Consider the following 23,598-nt stretch of genomic DNA (forward strand, 5'->3'; position numbering starts at 1 on the left):
GTACATTGAAAATATCACACTTCCTTTCATGTTTTGACATTTGTCTCACCGTTTCCGATTTAGAGGGGCAACCATTGTCTTTTCAATAAAATTTTTGTTTACATTTTGACCTGTTGTCATTTTGCACAGGGGTGTGTTAGAGGGTCGATACTTGCTCCATTTTCTTTCAATTTACAACAGCTTTAAAACGCTGTGCTATTTAACCCCCTTGCTATTTGATAATTTTGAGTTTGACCACGTCTGGGACCCTGCGGGGAATCCTGGAGCAAACCTTTTTTAGCCCAAAAAGTGTGTCCTTGAAATTAATGGGATATATGTTCATGAAATTTTCCACTTACCCATCCGTTTCCGAACAAATGACCCGCTTCAAACTATTCCACCAGCTTTCTAGCTTTTACATTACACGATATGTTGTAACTCACGATATTCCGCCCGGTGGCATGTACAACTTTAGGATTCGTCAATTTCTAACATATCATATGCAAACATAATTGTCTCTTTTGGATCTCAGTGGAGCCATATCATGACTCTCTCTTGTAAGTATAACACTAGCCAACAGTGAAAATGTAATTGGAACGAAATAAATGATTGTTAACTATATCGACCACGCTGATAACGAAAACGACAATAAAAAACTCGAACTAGCTCTCGTTTCCATGTTAAAAAAGGAACATTTAATTATAATTATTAAATGTTATTAACATTCATTGTCAATCCCATATTCCTGCTGATTGTAGAATGATTAAAGTTCCTGCAGGCAACAACAGGTGTGTGTATTTTGTCGCTATTTTTAGCCAGTTCTCGTAGCAACAATGGGGAAGGAGAAGAGGAGGGCGCAAAGGAGCATATTTCATTTAACCATAGTACAGGTCCTTAAAGTTACATTTCGTAGATTCCCACTTGGGCGTCTTTCCTGACAACTGTAGGGGTGTAAGCGACGAGCACGTAGAACGTTTCCATCAGCAAATTTCGGACATGAAAATGAGATATCAGGGAAAGTGGTATGCATTAATGATAACTGATCACTGTTGGACACATATTAGTTAATCACAAGCATAGAACTACAAACGACAGGCAAAGCGGTTGCACCTTCAGTGCAGTGTAATTATTCATGTCAATGCTTTATATGTGTTACCAAACAAACAGACTCTATGTGCATTCTATTCAACAAAAATAAATTAATCAACATCGAAGATTGTTTTACTACAACACTAGAAGACTTAAGTTGAAATTCCTAAAATTATATACTTTGAATTTTAATTGATTGATCGCTTAAATATAATATAAATATTGAAATAGAAAAATAGAAACATGATAGATATTGGAAAAATAAAGATGATGTGTTTTGTTTTCTCAGTATCTGGAACTAGATGGCATTGAAACTAACGACTTGTTAGTGTAAAATATACTAACGTACTTTACATCTCAATGTAATACTAATATAATGGTCTTTTGAAATATGCTTATATTTGCGTGCATTTAGCTAAGAAAGGATTGCAATGTGACTCATATTTGTCATTAACAGATCTCTTTGTAACATGACTTTAGACTTTAATCCTTTTCTAATAACAAAAGAGAAAAGTGAAGAAAATAGTGTGGGTGGTTTTTTTTTAAATGAGGTCAAACCTGCCTTTAAAATCTTCATTGGTTTATATGGAGAAATATGGAGAATACCCTATTAAACAGACTCAACAGAACTCTTTCGATCTGGATCAAACTTATCATGGTAATAAATCCTGACCTGCTATAAAAAGTATATAATATTATGGTTTGCAGGATACTTAATAAAAGTGAAATTAATAAAAATGAAATTAATAAGAAACAAATATTTGCTTTTAATTTACAGGACCAGTGTCACTTCCATTTCTGGGAAACTTTTACTACTATTCTTATCTTTGGTTAAAATTTCGTTCTTGGAGTAAAGTGTTGAATTGTGTGTGCAAGAAATATGGATCAGAAGTCACGTTCAACCAATTTGGTTTCATTCAAATAATAGTCTCTAAAAAGGAGTTCGTTCATGAGATTCTTACAAATAAGAAAACACAAGGACGGGATATGCTTCCAGTCTTTAAGTATGTCTATAAAGGGAATGGAGGTAAATATTGTTTTAGATTTTTCATATGTTTAGAATAACATGTTCTTGTATAGTTAGAAAATCTTGTTCAATGTTCACTTGTACCTTCTTTCCATATGTTTAGTATAATAAGTATAATAAGTTTAAGTAGAATAAGTATAATAAGTATAAGTATAATAAGTTTAGTATAATAGTAACAATATCATATAATTACATTGTTAATACATGCTTTTTGTAGGTATAATTAGGAAAGTATAATAAGTATTTTTAAAATTAGAAGATTTGTATTTGCTTTTTAGTCTTTTTCCGTATGTTTAGAATCATATGTGTTTGTATAATTAGCAGACCTGTATTTGTACCTAAATCATGGTACCAATTTGTCTTTCGAAATGAAGTAAATAGCAAACATTTTTAACTTCGCAAATCAATCTTAACAGAAAATGGAAAGATAGTCAGTCCCACAGTAAAATGACAGAAATAACAAAATTGATAAGATTAAAGCGCCAGAGGTTTAATCCATCCAAGGAACACATATTTTTCTGAATTTAATTTATGAATGAAGTATAATTTACCGGTTGAAATCAAAACTTAGAATCTAAAATATACAAAACTCAAATAGTGATGTACTGACATCATAAAAAAAAACAGAAACGTATTTCCACATTCGGAAACCATTACTTAATCGAAACAACATATGTCAGCACTCACTAGCTATTCTATAACACAACAGGTAATTCCACATCAGAAAGTTCAAACCATTCAATGTATTTCTTATTTCCAATAATTCCTCGTTTGTTCCTTGGTGTGCACTGTAAAAGTCTTCGATAAGTAAAACAACATACTTTTGCTTAAGCTAACTTCGTTTAAAACTCTTAAATAGTGCCATCGGGTATAAATATGTATATTTTGCTATAGTGTTGCTTTTTGGAAACATACTTGTAATTATTGTGAGCATATGATATGATTTGAGTATCTTGAATGATCATCATCGCAGAAGCAAGAACTCCTCAGTGGATTTTATTTTGAATAAAAAAACCTAGCTTAGATAAATTATTATGGTATCTATCTCACTTATACATGACACATGACTCCATACCAACTTATTGGTAAATTATATATATACATATGTGTGTGTATGTGTGTTTACATCAGCTAATAATTATGACACCAAACACTATTCGAAGCTTTCTTGCACCCACTGCAAAACGTGAAGTATATAAATATTTATTTGCCTATATAGTTATTGTAGACTGTTTCCATAATGCCCACCGACTTCGAGCTTACAAAATTTGAGGAATAAATTTCACTTTTTATTTTGTGGTCACTTTGAAGGCATTTTGTTATACTACCATTATGAAACCCATATACATCATATTACGAATCAAGCATTATGGAACAATTCCATGTGTTAGGCGCAGCAATGGTATCAATCTTTGAAAATTACATTTACATCTTTTTTCTTTTTTAATTGATTTTGGGAGTAATAGTGCATTCAGTATAAAGGAACAACAAGATTTTCTCTCGCTCTCGCTCTCTCTCTCTCTCTCTCTCTCTCTCTCTCTCTCTCTGTCTGTCTCTGTGTGTGTGTTTCTAGTTTACGGCGTAAGCGTGTGGATACTACCAAGTATACTTTCTTGTGTACAGGCGGGGGTATATGAAGTATACCGTTCTTCACACGATAATTTTGGACGAATGCGAATTTTTTAATTCTGCTTTTTGCAATAAATAAGTAGAGTGATTCCTCTCGAGGGAATTCCTTAATGGTAGTGATTCGCCAACACGAGTGGTAGAAATGGGTCATTTCCGATTTTAACGTTGATAACTACAGAGCTTACAAAATTTGCACGATTACTGTGTTTCATCATAATCTGTGGATTTCATCATAATCTTTCAGTTTATGTCTCACATAACCTAGATGATGAAAGGGAATCCTAAACTTAAATAATTAACTCGAAACCGATGAGAGTACAAAACTCAAGGTTTCGGCAGAAAACTAGCACAAAAATTTGGAATCAAAAAAGTATGAAGTATCCAGTTGGAGAGGGAGGGAAAGGATGGGAACACGGACATAAGACCATAAAGCACATTATTGAAATGGCAGTCAGTGATGATTATAGAGGTTGCTCTTCGGCCTAGAGGTTCGAAATTCCCTCTATGGCATTTCCCTAGCGTACACAATCTGAGTTACTATAATTTTTACAGTACTATATTCAGTCATCGTTTATTCAATTCTCCCGCCCTTCAAAATCTGATATGGACATTGCCTCCTATGGTGCTCAATATAAATTACATGTATTTTTGCAGTACTGCTTTTCACGTCCATTTAGACAGCTCTACCACCATTCAAGACTCAATCGGAAATGCTCTCAATCGTTTGTACGTCGTTTGTACAGAAATGCGCAGGCGAACTTTTCGTTTGTACACAATTAGGGGCGCCGCCAGAACGAAAACAAGGTGGGGGCGGTCAAAATGGTAGCCACCATAAACATGTCAAATTCAACCACAAAACGTCGCAATCGTTGTACATCGTTTGTACAGAAATGTGCAGGCAAAATTTTCGTTTGTACACAGTTAGGGGCGCCGCCAGAATAAAAAAGGCGGGGCTGTCCAAATGGTAGCCCCCACTATGTAAAATTCAATCATAAATCGTCGCAATCGTTTCTACATCGTTTGTTCAGAAATGTGCAGGCAAAAGTTTCGTTCGTACACATTTAGGGGCGCTGCCAGGGCGAAAAGAATGTGGGGGACTGTCTAAATTGTAGAAACATTAAAAAAAATGTGTCACATACTATGGAGTACTTTTCTAACAAGACTTTGTACACACTATTTTGTCGATTGGTATGTTCACACTATCGTGTGATTCACTACATTGATGGAATTAAATGTTTTTTTTGTTTTTATAGACCTATTTATACTTACAATCATTATTGCTGAGTTAGTTTATTAAACTCGGCTCTTATTATTAAACTTATTCATTATTTCTTACGTGAGCTGAATCCTTATAGGAAAAATGAATTTTTCTTTCTAACTTGCGCAGAAACCGTTATTTTCATCTCGTACAGGAAATTGATAAGTGGAAGATATAACAAATTTACAAAGTAGGCTGTTAAAGGGTAAATAATAACGCAGTATATTCTATTATTTGGACACTTTCATTAAAATTATTTTGCAGAAACTATAGAATGCACGGTGAAGTATTTTAGTGCATTCAGCATTCTGATTTACGAATAGGGTTGCTAACTGGCCGGTATTTGACCGGCCTGGCTGGGAATATTGCTGTGTTTTTGATTAAGGCCGGTGACCGGTACAAACTTCTTATTAGCCCCCTTCTGACCGGTATTTTGGAATCTGCAATCCAGAATATAACATTGAACATCGAAATTTTTCAACAGCGCCTTTACAAACACAAATTTCCGTTGCATTATACATTATCGATATTTGTTTTAAATCTATTCCAGATTTTTTATTTATTTCACATAAGAAATTTGATAACACTTAGATTTTATTGTAAAAGAATTTTATACATTTATTAAGAGGAGCAAATGGCTTTTTAAAGCAATTTCCTTTGTTTGAAATGTAAGTTTATAGAGTAAATTTCATTTTATGAATCAACAATTATTACGTAAAGATTAATATCCAGTATTATTAATCTGTTTCGATAATTTTAAAGAAGTGGCAATTGCTGGTAAATGCAATAACGATTAATACTGTCTTCAATTTCTCATTTATACAGAGCATTTTGAGGGTGTGCCGGTAATTTTCTGTTCCTGAGTTGGCAACATATTTACACGATTTTGTTTCAACTCTGCTACGTAGTGGCTCCGTACTGACACTCCGCATGCAAAAGTGTGTAAGGCTACCATACGTCCCGGTTTCTTAAAATTTGTCCCGGTGTGCAGAAATTTTCCTTCTTCTCCTGTTTTCTCTATTAATTACATATCAAAAGTTCTGAAAAGTCAGTAAAATCGACTTTTACCTTTTGCTTTCGATTCCGACAACACTATATCAACAATTTCATTCTAATCTTTATTATTATTCCAATCGCTGCTACCCCGGTTATAACATGCAATGTTAAAATCCTTCTAACTGGCACTCTTATCACAAAAAGTAAGAATGTATACCCCGAGGTGGCTACAAATTCTTGTGACGTTGCAGACCATTACCAAAAACACATTTTTTTCTGCTTCAGAAAAACAATTATGCAAAATTGCTTTCTTTTAGTTCGCATTTTAGGTTAACAAAAATAAATCAGTCCATTGAAATTTGGAAACAACTTCGAAAATCTGAATTTTTTCTTTATAGACATGTAGAGCATGTGAGGTGGTATGTGTAATAATATTGAAAATATAATTTTTGCGTAAATATTGTATGTTCACTGATTGCGTTTATATTGTATAACAGCTTCTAGCTTCTATAGTAATTTTTAGCACTGTTGATTAAGTATTGACTATATTAATACATTATTTTAAGTTCTGTAATTAGTGCGATGCTGTAGTAAAATTCGAAAGATAAAATTAATACAAAATGCAATATTTACTACTAATTTGTAAGATGTCCCGTTTTTTCCGTTTTCAAAAAATATGGTAGCCTTAAAGTATGCTAAACCATACAAAATAAATTGTACTTTAAATTGTACCCCTCTGATAGTGCTCTCAAATAGGTCGGGTTACGGGTCGGGTCACTCGGGTCGAGTTGTCACATTCTTCACTTATTTTGAAGTACTATAAGGAGCTTTGTTGATAGTTGTGACTAATTGTAGCTGAAATGGTAATAAAATGTTAATTTAACCCTATGTTAACTAATTTGCATGGTAATTGTAATTAATATTACGACTGACGTTTTTCCTTTCTGCGTTTTTGTGTCAAGTTAAATGTCACATTAAGCGAAATTGAACTGATATATCTAGTTTACGTTCCACGTTTTGCACCAACGCTAAGAGAGACAGTGATGATGAGAAATAATTGAAGTGGTTGAATGAAGAAAAGTGGGAGGAAATGGGAGAACACCGAGAAAACCCATGCACACGGTGTTTGTCCACCAGAAAACTTACTTGTTACCAGATGGAATCAATACCCATGGACCTTCGGGTCAAACATCTGCCTTTGAGCTGGAAACATTAATATTATTATTATTATTATTATTATTATTATTATTATTATTATTATTATTATTATTATTATTATTATTATTATTAATTTAAGAGTGACCAATTGTCAAAATCATTCGGTACGATTTTTATTTTCCTTTGTGCTCGCTTCTTATTCTCGTTATTATTAATATGGCTTTTTCGCACTTATTCAAAATACGTTTTAATGTTCTTACTCGAACACTAATAACTCTAGCCACTTACGTAACGGTACCTGCTTTCATTGCTTGTTTTCTAACTATTAGCCTCTCTCTTCAGAAAATAATTTTGAAAAGAAGTTCAGTTTTGGCTGTGATTCTTCTTACCCTACATGTGATGAAAAAGGAAGAAAATCAGTAAACAATACAAATTAAAACAGCCAAAAGCTATACAGAACGCTACACACTCCATGAAAAAACGCTGTTTAGTTCGGACACTTTTGTGACCTTGAAGACCCTCCTATCTTTCTACAAAAAAAAGAAAAGAAAAGAAAAGAAAAAAAAGAAAAAACATCCCTGGAGGGAGGATATATAAGGACCATTTTGTTTTACCAAAGAAATGACAACACTTACTGGATGAGTAAAAAAAAAGTTGACAGATCTGTAGAATACCGTGATTAAATATATTCTGCACCGTCCTAGGTTTATGCACCAAAACCAACGAAGACGGGATGATAATGAATGTAGTAATTGAATGAAGAATGGTACGAAACGGTAGAGCCTCAAGGACACCTATTTACACGGTGCTTGTCCATCACAACTTTGCGTGACCTGGGATTAGAGCACATACCCCATGCACCAGAGGTGAGCTCATAACATTAAACAATCCCTATTTAAAATATACATCGTGTCATATGATGGAATTTTAACTTAATTTAAATTGATATACGATAATCATGCCTTAAAAAGTAATAGGCAGGGCCCGGATCTTGTTGACAAGTTAACTTTTTTCTCTTATATAAAGGACAAGGCAAATAAAAACTTTATTCATCATCTCTAGCCCTGCACGTACACACTGGGGTCTATGGGACCCCAAGGCATATTCATTTTAATACTATAACAATTCTATTTATTTTTGCAGTTTGGGCTACCAATGTAAATTAAGTTTGTAACACTGTCTATGCGGAGTAATAGCAGTCTAGCGAATTTAATGAGACTCATTTGTTGGAATTAGACGTTATTTTCGCTCTTGCGTTGATTGGGGTCTAGCATACCCCAGTGTGTACTTTAAGTGATTTAAAAAAAACATTTTGATAAAATGGATTTGGAATCTATACGACATGCATTATTGGAGAGTGAAGATGATATGGAAGGTATCCTACTTACAACAAAGCATCACAAAGTTTAGTTACATAATTGTCAGAAAGGTGATAACATTTACTGCTGTTGGGGTCCCACAGACCCCAGTATGTATTTTAAAGGAATAATTATTTTATAAATTTGCCTCATTTTTATCAAAATAATACAGTAACTACAAGAATGGCATTAGAGATATTATTTTCAGTAAAATGTTGGAGCATTTTTGATAGATATTGTGTAAAAATATATGAGTTCATTAAATAAAAAGAAACTCCATAATTTAGAGAAATATGATTGGGGTCCTACAAACCCCAGTATTTACTTCGTGAGTAAAAAATAAGTGTGTACGTGCAGGGTTCTAAAAATGTATCTTTTTAGGGTCAACATTTGGTCACTTTTTGCCGTTTTGAACTTTTAAATATTTTTTAAATATTTTAAGGTAACTTCTAGGTCACTTATGGTCTTTTTATTCTTTTTTTTTTCTATATAAAGAAATCTTAAAATGATCACTCTTTACGGATTTGAAAAAAACAAGAAGTTAAATAATTTCTTTTCCTACTTCCTGACTATTGGGGTGGAAAAACTGCATTAATAACAAGCTAATGAACACTAAGCTGTAGCTGGTTGACGAGGGGTTGAATGTGGTAGGTGGTGAAACAGATGGTTTTGGGTTGTTGACCACAAATGATCTAATCAGGTGGATAAATAAAAATAAATTTGAAGGTGTTCAAACATTTTAAAGTTTTTTTTTATCTATTATTCTCGTGTATATAGTCTACACTTGCGAACTTTTATTCTTTAAGTGTACTTCCTAGTTTCAACTGGGGAGTGAATTGACACTTCCTGTACGTACAATACCGTACAATGGACTGATCATTGAACACAACATTTGATCAATGGGCTGCAACTAACTGACACAAAACTTTTGAAAATGAGTGAGAAATGATAATTAAAATCCAATAGATATTCAAAAAAATGTCTATGTTTAACGAAGTAAAATTTTAAAAACGCAAGTTTTAAGATCAATTATTGTGAATTTTAGGGTCATTTTACAGGAATTTTAGTGTCATTCTACAGGTCACCTTTTAGAAAAGTTTAGGTCAACAAGATCCGGGCCCTGGTAATAGGTAACCATATACTCACCTAGTACATTTCAACATTTAGTTAAAGCAAATAAATGGTAAATACTAGGACAAATGAATATAAGTGATCAGATCGTTTTAAGTGAATACGAGAAAAGTAAGCCTGGGGATGGATTCAAAGCCTATTTATAATTTCTCTCCAGTAATGCGAGACATTGCCAAATTCTATTTTACAACTGGGGGCTTCAAGGTCATAGATCATGCTATTCCTTCTGCACTGTAGCAAGTTTTTTGTTACTTTTATTGGCGGTGAATTATATTTGTTTCATGTGCAACCAAACAGGTTGATCAATCGAACGCACATAATTTCCAAACATGTTTGTAATCAGAGTTAATCAGAGTCAATGCTACCTTGCGATATTCTTTCGACCAGCCGTTCTTTCCTTTGTAGGCAATGCTGGATTTGTTTATTTATTTATTCCATTATTTAGTTTCTTAATTATTCCCTCAGTCGACTATATAACTCCAGTTGTAGAAGGCGTATAGTTTAAATTTACGAATAAATATATGAGATATTTGTGTGCAATAGGTTAACCCATTTGGTGTCATAATTTTTCTAATGCATATTTTTGATTGAGTGCTACATAGGTTTTCTCTTACATAGGACACATATACGAAAGAAAAATAAATTTTGATTATATGTACCGCGGTACGCCCGGTACAGCCTGTGCTATATATAGGACATTGGTCTTTTGGGTTGACGATTCTAAAAAATAAACACAATTATATCTAATTTTTACTAAATTTTATTAAACAACGTTTACAAGATTACATACCCGTTCAATGTGTTTTAGCACCTTTACACAGCACTGTTACACTAATGATGATAATTATCAAAGCACAGAAGTGCAAACAAGCCAACCTGGCATTTCTGACGTGATGTTATCGGCTTTTTTGGACATCCTTGACATCTTTGCCTTCCTTTCTCATTTCGTATTAGGGTATGTTTGCTAGCATCTGAACACTTTCTGTACAGTCCCTGTGACCCAGGACGAAGTCTTGTCGATGTAGACTGTGAGAGCAATGCCATTGTAACACTTCTGTGAAATTCTAGAAGATCCAAATTACCTAAGTCCAAGATCTGATAAAATTTTCATCCAGCAAATAAAGCAGTTTCAACAACTAAAGCAGTTTCAACAACATTCGTAAATAAGTGCCAATACCACTTCTTGCCCTTGATCTTGATTGGTATAAGCTCATCAATTTGTCACATAAATCTACGCCATTCTTGAATTTGTTATATGAAGCAATACATGAAAGCAGTTTGATGTTTTCTTTAAGCCCTTTGTTGTTTCTTGTTACTGTTTCCACACAATCAACGGATTCAAAATTCGTTACAACAGTCACAGCCTTCTTATCATTCCATTTAACCATACTGACTTCTGAGTTACGATGAAACCTTGTGTCCACAAATCCTCTTTCCTTTTTTGTTGGTTCTTTTAACGACATCAGACTACATTTTCCGGTTCTATTTTCCCTGACTGTTCCAGTCATGAAAATGTTTCTTTCTCTCAGATTGGAAGAAAGATTGTATGACGAAAAGAAGTTGTCCATATTTACCGAATGACATTCTTAGTTTTTCACAACGGACAGCAAAGTTTCCACAACCAAATCGTATAATCTGGTATCCCCTTGAGATTCAGGTTGGTAGGGAATTATATGGAGTGGTTACCATTTTGCGTGGCTAACATCCATAATTTGTTCCTAAATGTCACCGGTTTACCTTTCATACACATTTTCAAACTATTTCTACCATAATATCATACTATTTTCTCATCTATAGTTAATTCATGGACAACTACCCCAAATTCTTGAATAGCTTCATTTATTAGATTATACAAGGGTCTGACTTTGAAGTAACTGACAGATTTATCTATAACGTTGTTATTGTTGAAGTGAATGAACTTTTTTAATTGTCTGAATTTGTTGCGTGACATAGTTTGCATAATTGCTGGAAAATTGCAGTCAGCTGATATATCTCAATACATCGACTGACTGGAAAAAAAAATGTAATCACTATACAACAAAATTCCTAAAATTTGCCTGATTTCACTTTCACATACGGAAAAGTCTGTATTATGTTGAGCAGCATATCGGTTTGTCTCAGTGACGGTGTGTGCAATAATCTTTCCAATGAGAAGTCCGAATATCTGAATTGGCGTTTGGTTTGTTAATCCTGTTTCAAAATTTCCGTAAATAAAGGGAAAATCCGTTTCAATGTTATGTGTACAGAGAGTTTCGTTGCTATATTACCCGGAAATTGAAATTCCATGAAACCAGTAGGCTAAATGGCCGATGTCCTATATATAGGACACTAACGAAACAAGATATTTTTATCACATTATATTATTTTCTGAGTTTGAACAAGTAATGTATCAAAAAGAATTATATTTTAAGAATATAAAATAAATGCTTACCTTCTAATTCTCGGTCTTTTCCATTTTCTGTTTCGAAGACAAAAGCAACGTTCATCAACAATCAAAATTCCAGATACTTAACGATACCAGATTTCCCTCCAAAATGTACCAATCTTCCGCACGCGACGAACAAAGAAAGCATGTACTAGTCCGAGTATGCGCAGAAACGAACAACATTCGGTTGATTAATCAGTGTTGCAAACCGATGTATTTTGTCACTGTCCTATATATAGGACATTGGCGCCAAATGGGTTAATATAATGGTTGTAATTAAAATGCATTTATTAATTAACTATATATGATTATATGTGATAATATAGAATTAACGTTATAAAATAGAACTATCTAAGATTAGTGGAAAATAGATTAAATAAAAACAAATATTTGATTCACAGTACGATTGAAAAAGAAAAGCACAGTAATTTGAGAAAGGTAAATTTTGATAAACTCTAATATAAGATCGAGTTAGGACATGAATGTTTAGTACAAAACAAAAAAAGAAAGAAAGAAATAAAGAAGAGGAATGTAATAAAGCAAAAAATTGATTTTCAGCTGCATGATATCGATATAAAACAAATTAGATTTTGTGGGATATTAAAAAGAATAAGTGTCACTCAATAAATGTACGCATATCAAAATCTACTGTCAGAATCACTGGGCTCATACAGTACTCTTTTTTGATATATATTTCGCTAACATGTACGAATCGCTGCCACAACCAGTTTGACGCTTTCTTATCATAATAGAACCAGATGAAGAAACGCTCCTGTCTAAACTCTCACAGTCAAAACTGAGCGGAGAATCACTTTGTATGAAAACGGTTCGTGAACGTTTTCTAGAATAACATCGGAAACTCAGCACCGCTCCCAGAACCGGTTCGACTTTTTCCCTAACATCTCAGAACCAGTTCTTCATTTTCTTGTTTTCCCAGAACCGGTCCCAGAATAGCTAAACTCTGCTCTTAACATCTCAGAACCGGCACAGAAACAAGTTCGTCATAAATATAGAATGGTTTCTAAATAACTGTGACAAACCAGAACTAGTTCAGGAACCGGTCCGTAGCGTTTACACAAGAATCGGCTCATTTCTTGTTTCTGAAAAATACTGACAAGTAAACCTTACGTTTGGGTGAATCGAGTTGCTGACTGAGACACATATGAGAAAGTAGTACTAAATGTGGTCAGTATTTCAGTGAAGTTGTAGGTGCGAAGCTCCAGGGGTTTAGGAGATACAGCTACCAGAACATCACATAGAAGTACATAATAGTCTTCATACAGTTGGAGGTAAAAGCCCTGTAAGACCTCTTCTAACGACAAAAGGTGAATAACAAATATATGGGTACATATTAGGACTAGGGGGAAGTCGTATACCTGACGGCGGCCATCTTGAAATCCGCCATTTTGAATTAAGGTTAAGTTTTTAAAATAGGAATAGGGTCATGTGATACATGATTTAAGGCGCAAATTTAATCAGATGAACAATGGTGATGTTAATTTTGATTTACGCGCAAATGATAAAAAGTTACAGGGAAATTAAATATTGTAGCAGAATATGTATTAGTCCTTTACCCCACCTTGTAAATTTTGTGTTAATGATAATAATTAAATAAAAAGCAGGTGGATAAATATTAGGTCTATGGTAAGAGTTGCCTTGATGACGGCCATGTTGAAATCCGCCATTTTGAATCAGACAAAAGTTTTAAACAAAACGCATAACAGTGGCACCTTATTAATAGCAAATTTTACCATAAATCCAACGGTATAACTATTTTTGCTTTATCATTAACCAGCATTTGTTATCGCATAAACAAGTTGCTAATTGAAGGAAAAATTATCAAAGTGGAATTGAGTCATAATTGAACTTGGGTGTTTCTTCCAGAAAAGTCCTCAATTAGTACAATCAATATGTAGTTCAGAAAAGAGTGCATGACTTGCACAAACATTGTAACGCCACCATTGTATTTCTTATTAACTTCTAGCCCGAAGTCATCTATGCATTACTCTATTCCCATTTAATTTTGTGGTGGTTAATGAAAAAGCAAAAATTGTTATACTGTTGGATTTATGGTAAAATTTGCTATTAATAAGATGTCACTGTTACGCGTTTTGTTTAAAACTTTTGTCTGATTCAAAATGGCGGATTTCAACATGGCCGTCATCAAGGCAACTCTTACCATAGACCTAATATTTATCCACCTGCTTTTTATTTAATTATTATCATTAACACAAAATTTACAATGTGGGGTAAAGGACTAGTACATATTCTGCAACAATATTTAATTTTCCTGTAACTTTTTACCAATTGCGCGTAAATCAAAATTAACGTAACCATTGTTCATCTGATTAAATTTGCGCCTTAAATCATGTATCACATGACCCTATTCCTATTTTAAAAACTTAACCTTAATTCAAAATGGTGGATTTCAAGATGGCCGCCGTCAGATATACGACTTCCCCCCTAGTCCTAATATGTACCCATATATTTGTTATTCACCTTTTGTCGTTAGAAGAGGTCTTACAGGGCTTTTACCTCCAACTGTATGAAGACTATTATGTACTTCTATGTGATGTTCTGGTAGCTGTATCTCCTAAACCCCTGGAGCTTCGCACCTACAACTTCACTGAAATACTGACCACATTTAGTACTACTTTCTCATATGTGTCTCAGTCAGCAACTCGATTCACCCAAACGTAAGGTTTACTTGTGAGAGATGTTCACTGATGGAGACTATTATGAAGCAGAACTTTTTGAGTAATAATTATCTTCAGTTTTGGTAAAAACTAAACCAGATATAACATTTGGTATGAGTTTCTTCACTGTTTTTTAATATATTAGGATAAAACGACGGGTATTTTTTGGTGTAGGTAGAACACCACAGTTAAAAATTATTAAGACACGTTATATAACTATTGATTTTTAATTACTACACCGAAGCTAATTATTTTAAATTGAAACATAGATACTGACACTATTAAAGATTTAATAACAATGAAAACTATAATGTGCATAAGTTATATTTACTTCTTTGGCAACAATTTCGTACGTGGATATCAGTAATCGAAACGCCATTAGAAAATTAATTTTATCTCTATTGCAATTCAAAATTGATCTTTCATTGCACAATACTGTGTATTTATTTCAGGTTTGCTGTTTCGAAGTGGACAAATATGGTTGGAACATAGACGATTAAGCTTAAAAATATTACGAACACTAGGATTTGGAAAGGATACAACCGAATCTGTCGTTGCTGACGAAGGATCACGTTTAATAAGAGTGTTACAAGAGAGAAGTTTGGAATATGGATCCAAAGGAGTTGCAATTGATCATATATTCCATGCACCTGTTATCAATTGTTTATGGAAATTTATTGCAGGACATACTTTCAGTTACCGTGATCCAGTGTTACTTGAAATGATACATCTACTCGAAGAATCTGAATCAGTGTCAATGAAATCAGGACTAATACTAAATGCATTTCCATTGCTTCGATATATTCTTCCAGGATATACAAGTTATACCAGCCAAATTCATATCAAGACATTCTTTGGTGACTATATCAAGGTAAAGTTAAATAATTTAAATAGTTTTTGACATAAACAAAAAACGCCTTTCGTTATATCTATAAACTAAATGCAGATTTATTAAATTCTGCAATAAATTATGGACATGCCTTGGATTTAGTTATACAAATCTGCGTAAAAATACCATGTCTAGTAACCATTTCAGAATTCTTATGGATTTATTTGCGATACATTATGTACAGCACAGCAATTGAATGATCCATAATAGCAGTTTCTCTTCAAGAGAGAAGGGAATGTTGAACCACCTCTCTCATACACCACCATACCAGAGAATACATTTCGTGTGGGTGATGTGGTAGATTTTTGGAACCATTGTGCGTATTGATCATAGTCATGACCGTTTAAGGGTGTCATGGCCGATTCATCGAGAAAAAATAAATAATCATATTGGTAATTCGATAGAGTTAATTTTCCTCGTAAATTGTTCTAATGAGAGAATTGCACACGACCCTTGCTACCTGGTATCAACTTGTTCGACATCCACTAATCCAATTTCTTTCACTTCACAGATTTCGTGGAGCTACAGAAGGAGAGACTTATTGTCTTCGCATTTAGCCTGCAACCACGAACATTTTGGCAAGGGTCTACTTCCACGGTATTTCTAAGGAGATGATCAGACCAGTGGTGTCTTGTGACATAAATTGTTGGTAGTTCACAGCCGTTAAAAACTTTCGATTCTAGAATTCTTTCAGTATCCTAAATAAAAAAAATAAAAATCAATGAAACTACACATATATATTTTTTCTCTGTTGAGAGTATAATTAATCACTAAGACTATTCTGAACTACGGCACTCCTTTAAATGCTTTTATACTCTTTAATATGGTAAAAACAACTTTCAGTTTCTGAAGTCATAGGATTACTAAACATGATTTTCATTAATTTTGTTGTATACGATTTTCTTTCTACAGACTACCAATTTCACGACAATATACTAAATGGAATCTCCATTAGATTGCATGCTGTTTTTGAACTGTTAACAGTATACACGAGACATGCAATGTGTTAAAATAGTTCCTGAAGCACATTTAATTACGAACGCTTTGTCCATGTACTTATGTATTGATGTCTCAAGACACGTAATCACGGTTTATTTTGTATTTACATTCTCTGCCTGATATTAAACTATATAAGACGAGATTTACAGTTTAAAAGGGATATTACTGTAATGTGTTTGATGTTCTCCCACCTAGAATTGAACCCTGGGCCAGTCCACCAAAGACATACACTAGCCACTAAACAAATGAGAACAGAACATTTCATGAAATCAACCAAACCTCGGAAAACACCAGAGCTACTGGAGTCTTCGGTCACCTAATGGACGAATACAGCATATTCAAACACCCCCAAAATCTGATGCAATCAATCAAAAGTGAGCGTATGTGAGTTATTTTTCTACAATATTATTATGAGTCTTAATAGCCATCCGAACGAATCGCGATAGAATATTTGACGTACTTTCCAGGAGCGCATCTATAAAATTTTGTCGGATTAGTCCAAAGTTTGCGAGCGGGGTCCAATACTATAAAACACTACATCCTTGTACGATTGATCCAAAGTAATCCTACACACGAGAAACGATATCTAATCGTCAATTTCCGCCATCAAAGAGAAAATATAGAATTAGATTTTTAAAGAAAAGAAATAGTACATATGAAATGTAACATTATAGATCTTTATGCTACATCAGTCATTTCTATACTAAACAATTATAGTTTTATTATGAAAGGGTATAAAGGATAAATGTATTTCGAGCTAAGAAGTTTTAAGGGAAGATCCGAACCAAATAGATTCTCCGTATGAGTACGTCCCTGGTGCTAAAACTAGTAATTTGCAGTATAAAATTAATTATAATGTGTTTCTTCCAGTTCTCATACTTCCTTACTTTTTGAATCAAATGTTCCTAATATATTACACAATTCAGGGACACTGACAATTATCTTCATACAAGACGAGAGAAAAGCAAAACAAATATGTTTTCATTTCATAATCTACGTATCTGCCATTTATTGCTTTAATTAAACTTTGATCTTTTCCCAGCGGGAGCTCATGTGGTTCGGATTCCACGATAATCAGTAGGCCCACGTCTCATGTAGCATCGCTACTGAACGGGAAGCTAAATTAAAATCAACTCAACTCAAATTTTGAACTTTCCACACAGTTTAGTTTTCACCTCTAGCTGATAGTTAACTTTGGTCGGTTATGTTCTAACTTTATTGTAAACTTTCACAATCCGTCAGTGCACGCTCAAGGTAATGATAAGATTTTTCTTACAAGAATGCTTCCGTATCCAACATGCCTTAGATTCACAAGTATTGAGAAAGTATTTTAGAAAACCCTAACACTACAAACCTATCGAAAAGAGTACACGAGAATATACGGAATTTATCTAGTTACTTTTTTATAGTTCAGCATATATTTACTTAACTGAAAGACGGAGGAGTAATGGAGGCATAAGGATGAATATAAGCTATAGTTTTGAAAATGGTGGAGCTCATACCTACTAAAAATTCTAGCAGTATATAGCTGATGGAAATTATGGAAAAGAAATAGTAAATACTATTAAAAATATTTATAAATCAAACAGCATACCACCACACAACACGTTATACTGAGACAATAGTGTTTCTGCTCATAACGTGCAATCTCAGAAGTACGTTCCGCCCCCTCCAAAGAAAGAAAAAAAAAATTCGCGTTCTTAGAAGTGGTACAGCTAAACTTACTTTTCTGCAAATACCAATACTTGTCTTTTTTCTATATTGCCTGTGTTTAAGATGAATGTTGAAATAGAAATGTCAGTTCTGAAATGCAGTACATTTTGATAAGCTATTCTCCTGCCTTGCAAACATTTAGTTTATTTAGGCAAGAAAACTGTTACCCAAAGAAAAATCAGAGACTATACGTAATTAAAAACAAGTTTGAAAATCAATTAAAATTTAATTTTATTCTGCGTTAACATAAGAATCTCCTGGTAGGAGCTCTAAACCTCACATCCCCTCGACACGACCTCGGAAAGCCGTAATTTTGTTCATTTCATTAGTTTATGTTCATTAGAAAAAATTGAGATAAAAATAATGATAGATACCTGATTAAAAGAAAACGTTATATATTACTATATTCTTCTATTTAAATTGTAGAAGTACATTCTTTAATTCTGTTTAAAGCGCCACATTACTGAAAATTAGTCAACAATAGCTGTCAACGCTCCTCGTGCTAATCTTGATTTGAACGTCAGGAGACCGCAGTTCCTCCCTTCAGCTACCTGCCCTTCCCTTCCGTACTACACGTAGAGCAGTCTATCACGCTAGCTGCTTTGTTGTGAACGTGGTGTGATGATGAAATGCATATACGTAAGGAGTAAAGCAGCCTGAGAGTAGAAGCGAAAATATAATATAATAATATTCAAAGTATTGTTAAATATCTTAAGGAGCAACATAAGCGCACGATATTTGGTAGTTCACTTGCTCTTGCGGACTTCACAAGGTGACGCCACTGGATCAGACCATACCGTTGGTCGGTGGACGCTAGGCTTATTTCTTTAATATTCTGTCAGCTGAACAACACTTTTCTAACCAACAGAGTATACTGCGTTCATCCAGAGCTAATGGTCTATTTACTCTGGTGTTACTTTTCGGAGTTGGATGTGGTACAAATCAACTATGACTTCTGATTTCAATCTTGCTCAATAAAGAATATAAGAATCTTGTTTTAAAGTTAATCGTTATACACTATTACTTGTAGCGAATAGCGAGAAACGATTTTCTGCACTCGATTAAATTTCTTAAAGATATACAATATTGCGTTTCCTCTCTAATCTCTGTACAAAAACTAGAAGTGTTTTATATATGGTACTACTTCCAGTTTCAATAACTACTAATAAATATCATATCGTAAAGAACAAAAATCCTTCGGGTGTTGTACACGTAACACTGCCTTTCTTCTTCTTCTTCTTCTTCTTATTATTATTATTATTGGGGGCCGCGGTGGCTCAGTGGTAGAGCGTTCACCTCTGGTGCTTGGAGTCCCGAGTTCGATCCCAGCCCCCGCCAAGTGAACTTTGTGGTGGACAAACACCGTGTGCGTGGGTTTTCTCGGGGTTCTCCCGTTTCCTCCCACTTTCTTCATTCCACCATTTCACTCATTTCTCATTATCACCGTCTCCTTTAGGCTAACCGGCATAACTGTGGGACGTAAAACTCAAAGATTTCATTTCTTCTTCTTCTTCTTCTTCTTCTTCTTCTTCTTATTATTATTATTATTATTATTATTATTATTATTATTATTATTATTATATCAGTATCGAATGTCTACATAACATGTTTTATTGTAACAAAAGCAATGTCTTAAATTTCTATTGCAGAATATGTTTGAAGATCACAAACGAACCTACAACAATGATAACTTGCGAGATATGATGGACTATTTTCTACAAGAAATGGAACAGAAGAATTCAATCCTAACAGGTGTGTCTGCAGTTGTGGTTACCGTTTATATGGGTGATGATAATATCAGATAAAATCAAGAAAATTTTTTTTCTATTAAAACTGGGTTGTTTAGCTTCACAATTACACATAGTAATTAATGCACACTTTCACCATAAATATAGTTTCATGAATATCAAGATAAATTCCAACAATTTGCTGGTCCGCTTAAGCAACAAAAGTCGACATTAAAAAAGAATTGTGCTTAGTTGTGAAGTTCAATCTCCGCAACGGGTATCCTTTTCATTCTCGATGGTGGATTAAGCATTTAATTTTAATAAAGAGAGTGTAATGCTTCTTCATGACTTATATATCTCCCTTCTACTATCAGACAATCTGTTAAGAGAGCAGACATGTAGGTGTTGACCTTATTGCTGGTGTTCCTCAAACTATGTCAAATGACGGTTTTGCTGTATGCATTAGTGTAATGTTACACTGGGTGACTGTGACAATATTAAGGAACAAATGAATTCGCCTGGTAACCTTAAATGTCAACTTAAAACTAGAAATATTTTGTACTTTAAATGTACAGGGGCAATGAAATTGCATGAAATTCAACCAGGCTAGTGCAGAGCCACTACTACGATTAACACAAGGAACTACAAGGTCCAGGAAGATATGTCTCTTTGAGTTTCTGGACGGATAATATTTCTTATTTCTGTGAATAACTTTTCGCAACAGTCTTTAAATGTCTCAGAATACATTGTAGTTCATCAAATTAATATATGCCAACATGTCTCAACAAAAACGATCGATTTCCACATTTTATAATGTGAAGTGAGCTGAACTCGCTCACAAACAGATAAGTAGTTCACTATGTTTGTTTACAATAAAAGTGTTACTTTCAGTTTTCAAAAATTAAAGTAAGGAAGTAGGCATTTATTGAATCTAAGGAAACATTTTATATTATGGCACTGCTAGGGCATATGATATCAGTAATATAACATTTTGTAAAAGATGAAAACAACGCTTTATATATATATATATATATATATATATATATATATATATATATATATATACAGGGTGTCTCAAAAGTCCTCTGACGTAGAGTAACTGATATTATTAGAAAAAATCAAAAGAAATCTTTGCGTTTTACGACCTGCGGATATGCCGGTTAGGCTAAATGACACGGTGTTGATGAGAAATGAATAAAATGGTGGAATGAAGAAAGTAATAGGAAACGGACGATCCCCGAAGAACCCCACGCACGCGGTGTTTGTCCACCAAAAAAATCACTTGGTCCTAGAAAAACACGTTTAAAAGTGCAAGGTATTGAAGTAAAGCAAATTGCTGTAGTCTCTCATAGAATCGCACGACGGACCTTATAAAATAATGCAAAGACTTTAGATTTAAAACATCATATTTATAGAAGATTTCTCCTCTTACATTTTGTAGTAACTCTAATAACACGGGGCTGCGGTGGCTCGGTGGTAGAGCGTTCACTCTGCGAAGTGGGTACCAGAGACCTATGCACCAGGAGTGAACGCTCTGCCACCGAGCCACCGCGGACCCATGTTATTAGAGTTACTACAAAATGTAAGAGGAGAAATCTTCTCCAAATATGATGTTTTAAATCTAAAGTCATTGCATTATTTTATATCGGACGAGTCTTTTGGATTTACACTCAATGTTAAATGTAAATGCAACGTTGTTATTTGCCTGCACCCAACATAAGTAAATCGAGTTACTCTCTTTTACACTAACCCATTTCAAAGATACCCCCATTCAGCATACTCTTACAAACTTTATCCACCTCCCGCTCAATCTTCCCCTCCTCCAAACCCTCCATTAATGGTAATGTTGTATTTTCATTTAACATTGGGAGTATAAAGAGTGCACAATCCAAATAGCTCTTCTGATTTAAAAAAAAAAATCATTCACTTTAGATTGAGAACATCATATTTGGGGACTGTGTCCCCTCTTACATTTTGTTGTAGCTCTGTTAATTACAGTTACTCTATGGTAGGGGAATTTTGAGACACCCTATATATGTAATTCTTACAACTTAATTGGTTAGTACTTCTGCTATTTATTATTAGTCCTAAAACTGTCTGCGGCATTTGTTCACACGTTGAATAATAATAACATAACCCTCGTTGTTCAATAAAATAAGGTGTTTTTACACGGAATCATTTTAACCTTATTGTAGTATATTCCATCCGCTTGATCTATGTTGAAATCTCCTTTTCCATCATCGATTTTGTTCAATAAAATGGCCCAGTCGGTGAAAAATTGTACGACATCTTAACTGTTATTGAAGGAAGCTTTTTTGAACAACTCATCCAGTTCAGCTCTCTGGTCCATCCATATTTTTTATACACAGTTACGTGTAGGTGCATGGCGTTTCGTAATGTTTCGTTATAATAGACCAAAGGCGCAAAGATTAATGAGTGATGCATCTTCCGATTTGACAATAATTTGTCTACATGGGATAGCCTTATTTACGATGATGACACAAAGTCTCTTACCATTCGGTAGGCAGTACCCATATATAAGTTTGGATGTCACCTCCTGTTGCGCGATGTGCTTTGTGTTAGAGCACAGCCTTTGGATTTGTGCGTATTTTTTAGACCTAATTTCTGTCTGATGATCCAGTCAATTTTTCGTGACCTTTAAACATGTGCAGTTATTTCACAATATGGATATGTGTTTCCATTGTTTACATAATTCCGTAATTTTGCAATGACGTCTCTAGAACACTTACGAGGTAACCTATCCAAGTGTAACTCTGACTTCGAGTCGATACTATGGCCGTTGTATATCTTGTCCCAAAAGAACATAACACGAAAAGGGATACAGCCTCAATCACAACCATTGCGAAGATATAAGCGTAAAAACTTAGAAATTGAGCTCCGGTAAAAATTGTTACTGTGCATCGCTGCCAAAAACAGATGCATTTAGTAGTCATGATGATGGAGAATATCCTTAATCTTTCCTAGCTTGTAGATAAAAGTCTGTTTCACGTGAGGAGAACACAATGCTGCTGGCGGTGTCTAAAATAACTTATCACAAGGATTAAACTACCTTTTGTAAGAAGTTTTAGGCTTAATAAACCATAATTTTATATTATATTTCCATTCACAGATTTAACTTCCAATGATATAATAATGGATGTATTGTTTGCCGGCCTGGACACTGCAAGCAATACATTAAGCTTTATAGTATTATACCTGGTGTTGCATCCAGATGTTCAGAAAAAGATCCAAAAGGAAATAGAGGAAGTTATAGGAATGGACAATTCACCATCCTTCGTCAATCATATGAAAAGGCAAGAAACAAATCTTTATTATCAATTGACCATCATTCACCAGTCATATGAAAATACAAGAAATACAAAATGTTACTTTTCTGTAATTATGTAATTCTAACATATGGTTGGCAAGCTATATTTACACTTTCTTTCCCCCAGGTTAGCTATAATTTTGAACATATATTGTAACACAGTCTTTATTTGACTATTGGAAAATACTTCGTTTTA

General features: G+C 34.0%; 1 protein-coding gene across 1 annotated transcript in view; it reads left to right on the top strand.

The window, feature by feature from the left end:
* Positions 1 to 15,170: 15,170 nt before the first annotated feature.
* LOC145692181 (methyl farnesoate epoxidase-like) overlaps positions 15,171 to 23,598 on the top strand; it is a gene marked incomplete at its 5' end in the record, with an annotated part of 64,296 nt that continues 55,868 nt past the window's right edge. The window contains 3 exons of the mRNA XM_081767478.1: positions 15,171 to 15,617; positions 19,997 to 20,099; positions 23,205 to 23,388. Of these exons, the coding sequence (XP_081623604.1) occupies positions 15,171 to 15,617; positions 19,997 to 20,099; positions 23,205 to 23,388 (734 nt within the window). The remainder of the gene's footprint in view (positions 15,618 to 19,996; positions 20,100 to 23,204; positions 23,389 to 23,598) is intronic.

This window comes from Thermobia domestica, chromosome 8 (assembly GCF_964235325.1).
Source record: "Thermobia domestica chromosome 8, izTheDome1.hap1.1, whole genome shotgun sequence".
Classification (NCBI taxonomy): Eukaryota; Metazoa; Arthropoda; class Insecta; order Zygentoma; family Lepismatidae; genus Thermobia; species Thermobia domestica.